This window comes from Protobothrops mucrosquamatus, unplaced genomic scaffold (assembly GCF_001527695.2).
Source record: "Protobothrops mucrosquamatus isolate PMUCROS unplaced genomic scaffold, P.Mucros_1.0 scaffold81, whole genome shotgun sequence".
NCBI classification, from domain to species: Eukaryota; Metazoa; Chordata; class Lepidosauria; order Squamata; family Viperidae; genus Protobothrops; species Protobothrops mucrosquamatus.
The window spans coordinates 486,681-493,870 of NW_015386458.1; the positions used below are offsets into that span (position 1 = coordinate 486,681).

General features: G+C 44.4%; 1 protein-coding gene across 1 annotated transcript in view; it reads right to left on the reverse strand.

Moving 5' to 3' along the window:
- VIPR1 (vasoactive intestinal peptide receptor 1) overlaps nucleotides 1-7,190 on the reverse strand; it is a 26,753-nt gene that overhangs the window by 2,580 nt on the left and 16,983 nt on the right. Inside the window, exons 7-11 of the mRNA XM_015812398.1 lie at nucleotides 6,567-6,720; nucleotides 4,765-4,825; nucleotides 3,782-3,848; nucleotides 2,265-2,356; nucleotides 491-629 (exon numbers count right to left, since the gene is read on the reverse strand). Of these exons, the coding sequence (XP_015667884.1) occupies nucleotides 491-629; nucleotides 2,265-2,356; nucleotides 3,782-3,848; nucleotides 4,765-4,825; nucleotides 6,567-6,720 (513 nt within the window). The remainder of the gene's footprint in view (nucleotides 1-490; nucleotides 630-2,264; nucleotides 2,357-3,781; nucleotides 3,849-4,764; nucleotides 4,826-6,566; nucleotides 6,721-7,190) is intronic.

A 7,190-nucleotide genomic window follows, 5' to 3' on the forward strand; every position in this document is an offset into this window, starting at 1 on the left:
CCTTCCTTCCTTCCTTCCTTCCTTCCTTCCTTTCTTTCTTTCCTCTTCCTTCCTTCCTCTTTCTTTCCTTCCTTCCTTTCTTCTCCTTCCTTCCTTCCTTCCTTCCTTCCTTTCTTTTCCTTCCTTCCTTCCTTCCTTCCTTCCTCATTCCTTCTCCTTCCTTCCTTCCTCCCTCCCTCCCCTTCTTCCTCTCCTCCTAATTCTTCCCTTCTTCCTCCCACCCTCCCTCCCTCCCTCCTCCTTCCTGGGGGGAGATTCTTTGGCTCAACGTCCCCGGGGGGCATATAATACCACCCACCCACCCCCGCCTGGACCCCAGGCTCTCTCTGACAGAGTATTCTAGGAAAGAACTGTGCCGGGGGTCTCCAAATGTGGCCACCTTAAGACACGTGGACATGCCTAGCTGAGGAATTATGGGAGTTGAAGTCCACAAGTCTTAAAGTCACCATGTCTGGAAAATCCTGGACTATAGGGAGGACAGAGAGCTCACCTGGAAGGACCCCAAAATAAGTTCGAAGACCAGTTTGACGTACAGCACTTCTTTCTTGACCGTGTCCGGGAAAAAGGCAAATATGGTGTAATGGATGCCAAACAGAGGGATCAGAAGAAGAGTGGATTTGGCTAGTCTCCTGAGCAAGAGAAAAACGGGGGATTATCAGGGGCCAGGAGTGGAGTTTTGTGGTTTAGCTACTACAGAATAAGAGTTGGAAGGGACCTTGGAGGTCCTCTAGTCCAGAGCTTTTCAACCTTTTCACCCATTCTGCCACTTTTAGGATACGGCAACATCCGAGTACCACCAGTTGCCTAGCAAGGTGTCAAAAACTTAATGACCAAAAAAAAAAAAAAAGGGAAAAAAGTGATAAAGTACAGGTAGTCCTCGACTTACAACAGTTCGCTTAGTGACTGTTCAAAGTTACAATGGCACTGAAAAAGTGCCCTCCAAGGCACAGTCGAGCAAGACACCTGCCTGCCCACCCGGTGGCGCTCTTCCTCCTGTCCGAGGTTTTCATTGTTGTGAGCATTTCTGCTGAGGATTGGCAGCGGGGGTGGGGTGGGGGGGTGTTTGGTTTTTATTTCCCCCCGTCTGCTGGGTGGTTGCAGCAGGTTTTGGTCACTTCACATGACCCTGGGACATTGTGACCGTCATAAATATGAATCAGTTGCCAAGCATCTGAATGTAAATCACAAGACCCTGGAGATGCTGCAACATTCCAGCTGATCGGCGCTTCTTCAGGGCTCAGCAGAAGGGCCGGGATCAGCGCTGAGCTCCAGCTGGAGCCTGGCACTGATCCTGGTGCTTCCGCTGAGCCCTGACAACCCTGAAGAAGCGCTAATCCTGGCGCTTCTGCTGAGCCCTGACAGCCCTGCAGCTCCAGCCGTCTCTCACCCAGGCTTGTGCGGTGCTGCCACCGGTTCAGCTCATTCCCCTCCCCCACTACCACTTTTCTAGGACGGTCGCGTACCACCTGCCAGGTGCCAATGTACCCCAGGGGGTACCTGTACCACTGGTTGAAAAGTCCTGTTCTAGTCCAGCCCCCTGCTGAAACAGGAGACCCTTACAGAATGACAGAATACAAAGTTGGAAGGGACCTTGGAGGTCCTCTAGTCCAGCCCTCTGCTCAAAGAGGTCACCCTATAATGACAAATTATTTCATCTTGGAGGACAGGAGAGAAGATCAGAGATTCTAGCAATCATTCTAACCCTTAACTGTTTGGCCTAGTGGTGAAAGCACCAGGTTACAGAAACCAGGAGTCAGTGAGTTGTAGTCCCACCTTAGCCATGAAAACAATTGGGTGGACTTTGGCCGAATCACTAGGAGACAGTGAGTTCTAGTCCAGACAGCATCCCAATGATCAAAATTTGGACACTTGGCAAATGGTTCACATTTATGACGGTTGCCACGTCTGACAAGCACAGTCAATGGGGAAAATCAGATTCGTTTTACGACCATGTGACTAACTTAACAACTGGGGTGGTTCACTTAACAGTTGTGGCAAGAAAGATCGACAAATGGGGCCAACAGTCACTTAGCGACTGTCTTGCTTAGCAGGGAAAATTTGGGACTCCATTGTGGCCGTAAGTCGAGGACTGCTTGTCATGTGCATAAAAACGGGGCGGAGCTTAATTGCACGATTGTAACCCCCTCTTTTTTGGGCGAGACTCTCCCTGCAGAGGTCTCCGATCCTCAGTCAGATCCAGGAGGTCGGCTCAGGACAAACCACGGGGTTTTCAGATGACCCTCATCCCCCAGGCCCAAACTTACGAATATTGGCTTGCTTCGTTTCGCCCGACATCTGGAGAGTGAAGCTTCTGAACCAGGATCCGAATGATGCAAATAAAGAGCACGAAATTGACCTGTGGATCATATTGTTGTTGTTTTTTTAAAAAAAAGAAGCATTAAAATTCCTTGTTGTGCAGAGGACAAAATCCATACAGAGCATCATGGATATTGATCATCTATTTCTGAGACATTTTTTCAGAAAAACGGATAGGCAAAAGGCATAGGAAACGGACATTGTACAGGTAGTCCTCAATTTATGACCAGAATATGACCTTTTTTTTTGTCACGGTCATCAAGAAGTCACTACACTTCAGTGAATCTGGGATCATTAAGTAAATCTGGCAGGTATTAAGTGAATCGGGCGGTCATTAAATGAATCGGGCAGTCATTAAGTGAATCCTGGTTCCCGCATTGACTTTGCTAGTCGGAGGCTGGCTGGGAAGGCCACAAATGGTGATCACATGACCTCGAGACCACTCAACCCATCATCCATACATGCCAGTTGCCACGTGCCCGAATTTTGATCATATGATAGTGGGGTTGCTATAAGGGTTGTAACTGTGAGGACCGGTCATAAGTTATGTTTTTCAGTGCCATTCCAAGACTGTCTGTATCCTGTTTTTGTCTCTTGCAATATATTTTGACAATTTTATCCTTGGGCTCGGTTGCATTTATTAAGTAGGCCTGAAGGAAATCTCTCCATTTTCCTTCTTACGAGAAAGAAGCAAGATTCACTTAACAACCGTGTGACCGACTTAACAACTGCAGTGATTCACTTAGCCACAGGGGCAAGGAAAGTTGTCAAAACAGGGCAAAAATCACTTAACTGCTGTCTTGCTTAGCAGTAGAAGTTTTGGGTTTAATTCTGGTCATAAGTCAAGGATCATTTCTACTGTTTGTTTGCACAGAATCAAACAACAGGGTAGTCCTCAACTTACAACAGTTCATTTAGTGACGGTTCAAAGATACCATATCCCTGAAAAAAAGACTTATGATCATTTTTTCACACTTACAACCACTGCAGCATCCCCATGGTCACGTGATCAGAATTCAGACACTGATTCATATTTATGACGCCGCAGTGTCCTGGGGTCATGTGATCTCCTTTTGTGACTGTCTAACAAACAAAGTCAATGGGGAAGCTGGATTCACTTAACAACAGTGTGACTAATTTAGCAATGGCAGTGATTCACTTAACAACAAAGAAAGCCTTTACATGGGGAAAAATTTCACCTAATGACTGTTTTGCTTTATAATGGCAGTTTGGGGTTCCATTGTGATTGTATGTTGAGGACCTACTGTTCATTTACACAGAATCAAACTACGGAGATGAAGGAAGTTATTTCAAGGTATTTAGATCAGGGTTCTCCAAACTTGGCAACTTTTAAGACTTGTGGACTTCAACTCCCAGAATTCCTCAGCCAGGAGTTGAAGTCCAAAAGTCTTAAAGTTGTCAACTTAGATTGTGAAAAAAATAAAAAAACACCCAAATTCCTTACCAATATAGAAACCAAAATGGGAGCTTTGATAATCCACCAATATGGAGATTCGATTAAATCCCAGCAACTGAAAAGAAATTGTCAAATTATCAAATTAGATCAAACCCAAGGGGTCACAGAGGAAGCAAACAGAAAAAATATGATTTTGATTAAAATGACACAACTAAAATACACAATTGGAATGCTCCAGAAGCCCACCCAAATGCAGGCTATACAGATAGTCCTCAAGTTAAAATCAGAATTGAGCCTGTAACTTGTGTTGGTCGTTAACCTGGTGACCACACGATCGGGCTCAATTTTCCAACCTTTTTCTACACGGGCTGTTAAACCAACATGCTTGTTAAGTCAACGCTGGGGTTGTTCAGCGACCGCTACTGTGGTCATTAAGTGAATCCATTGTTATTGTTGGGTAATTTTTTGGTCAGAAATTGGAAATAAGTGCTGGTTTCCAACAAAAAAGGGTCAGAAATTATGGTTGTGGGAGGCTGCAAATAGCCATAAATTAATATTTTAATGTTTCAACTTTTACTGCACCAATGTTTTTATGTTTTTAATATTTTGAAGAAGAAGAAGAAGAAGAGGTGGAGGAGGAGGAGGAGATGTAGAGAGAGAGAAAAAGAAAGAAGACAGAAAAAAGAAAGAAGGAAGAAAGAAAGAGAAAGAAAGAGGGAAAGAAGAGAAATAAATAAATAAATAAAGAAATAAAGAAAGAAAGAAAGAAAGAAAGAAAAAGAGGAAGAGGAAGGGAGGGAAAGAGAGAAAGAAAGAGTAAAGGGGAAGAGAGGGAAAGAGAAAGAGAAAGAGAGAGAGAAAGAGAAAGGGAGGGAAAGAGAGAGAAAGAAAGAAGGAGAGAGAAAGAGGGAGGGAGGGAAAGAAAGAAAGAAAGAAAGAAAAGGAAGGATGGATGGAAAGAAGGAAGGAAGGAAGGAAAATAGGAGAGAGATGTAGAGAAAGAAAGAAGCAGAACGGAGATGCCTGCTCACCCCTTATTTTCATAGTGTATCCTCGTGATGGTCCAAGCCAAGATGAAAAGCATTGGAGCACCTGACAACAGAGAATTAAGGATTTGTCACATTTTTGTAATTGCACACCCTAAAAACAGTGCATGGCACAACAACAACAATCAAGAAGTCGCAAAATCAGATGTGCCAAATTAGCACCACAACATTATTTTGCCTGCTGGACACCACTTTGAATATTATTATTATATAGGAAGACGTGGGAAATGCCCTTCATTACCTACTTACAGGTAGTCCTCAACTTATGACAGTTCATTTAGTGACCGTTCGAAAGTACAACAGCACTGAAAAAATGATTTACGGCCCTTTTTCACACTTATGACTACTGCAGCATCCCCAGAGTCACGTAATCAAAATTTGGGCACTCGGCAACTGACTTGTACTTATGACGGTTGCAGCGTCCCAGGGTCACGTGAACCCCTTTGGCGACCTTTTGTCAAGCAAAGGCCAACGGGGAAGCCACAACACAACAGAACAGAACTGTGTTGCTAATTTAAAAATTGTGGTGACCCACTTAACCACAGTGGCCAGAAAGATCGTAAAATGGGGCAAAACTCACTGAACAACTGTCTCACTTAGCAACAGACATTTTGGACTCAGTTGTGACCATCTGTTGAGGACTACCTGCATTGAGATAAATTCAGACCTAATTCAATGCTCATAATTATTATAAGGGAAAACTGTCTAGTTTGAGGAATTAAAAATGCTATTTACAAACTGAGTTTCAGCAGGATCACAATTCTAACATTCTAGCTTCTTCGTAAAAACATTAATGTATTATGTGGACACCATTTCCAAGCTCAGCTTTCTCCATCCTGGAGACCACGGCTCCATCATCACTGGTCAAGCATTGCTCAATTGTGTTAGGGGTGAAAGAATTCTAAGCCTAACAGCAGCCAACCATTTAAATAAATAAAGGATTATTATAATAAATAGAGCCAGTTTGGTTAGTGTTTAAGCCACCAGGCTACACACCAGGAGACCGTGAGTTCTAGTCCTGCCTTAGCCACAAAAAGCAGTTGGGTGACTTTGGGCCAATCACCAGGAGATTGTGAATTCTACTATCACCTTAGGTATGAAAGCTGACTGGGTGACTTTGGGCCAATCATCAGGAGACGGTGAGTTCTAGTCCTGCTTTATGCATGAAAGCCAGCTGGGTGACTTTGGGCCAATCATCAGGAGACGGTGAGTTCTAGTCCTGCTTTATGCATAAAAGCCAGCTGGGTGAGTTTCGGCCAATCACCAGGAGACAGCGAGTTCTAGTTCTGTCTTAGGCACAGAAACTAACTGGATAATTCTGGGCTAATCAAATGCCGGAGCATTCAGACCAATCAGTAATCTAGTGGTTAAGGCACCAGGCTAGAAACCCGGAGACGGTGAGTTCTAGTCCTGCTTTATGTACGAAAGCTGGCTGGGTGACTTTGAACCAATCACTAGGAGACAGTGAGTTCTAGTCCTGCTTTATGCACAAAAGCTGGCTGGGTGACTTTGAACCAAACACTAGCAGACAGCGAGTTCGAATCCTGCCTTAGGTACAAAAGTCAGCCGGGTGACTTTGGGCCAGTCCCTCCCTCTAAGCCCAGCCTACCTCACAGGGTTGTTGTGATGGGAAAAACAGGAGGAGGAAGGAGTCTAACACATGTTCGCAGCCTTGAGTTATTTATAAAAATATTAAAGGCGGGATGCAAATAAACTAATCGATAAGTACAAGAATAACGGCAATGCGTGGAAGGCATCTGTGTAGGGAAACGAGAAAGGCACCATACCCCAGCCTATGACAATGTACCACCAGAAGTATTTCTTCTCTGAAAAGAAGGAGATGACCAAGAGGGTGTGAAGATACAAGCCCTCGACCAGAAGCCAAAAGAAATTAGCCATGATGCAGTACTGGAAAAACACCATCGCAGCTTTGCAACCCACCTGAAGAAAGAGAAACAAACCAACTTGGATTAAGGATTCAGATGGCAAAGATGAATTTGCTGTTTATTTGCTGTCTAGACACACTTTTCCAACAATGCGTGTGGCTCTAGTCTAAAACAACCTTTGGTGGCAGTTTCTCAGTTTGCTTCTAGGAATTATGACCGGTTACAAGTAGGACTCAATCACTAGGACATGGTGAGTTCTAGTCCCACTTTAATTCTAGATCCCACCTGGGTGGGTGTCTTTGGGCCAATCACTAGGAGACAGTGAGTTCTAGTGCCGCCTTAGCCATGAAAGCCATCTGGGTGACTTTGGGCCAATTACCAGGAGATGGTGAGTTCTAGTCCTACCTTAATTCTAGATCCCACTGGCTGGGTGACTTTGGACCAATCACTAGAACATGGTGAGTTCTAGTCCCACTTTAATTCTAGATCCCACCTAGGTGGGTGTCTTTGGGCCAATCACTAGGA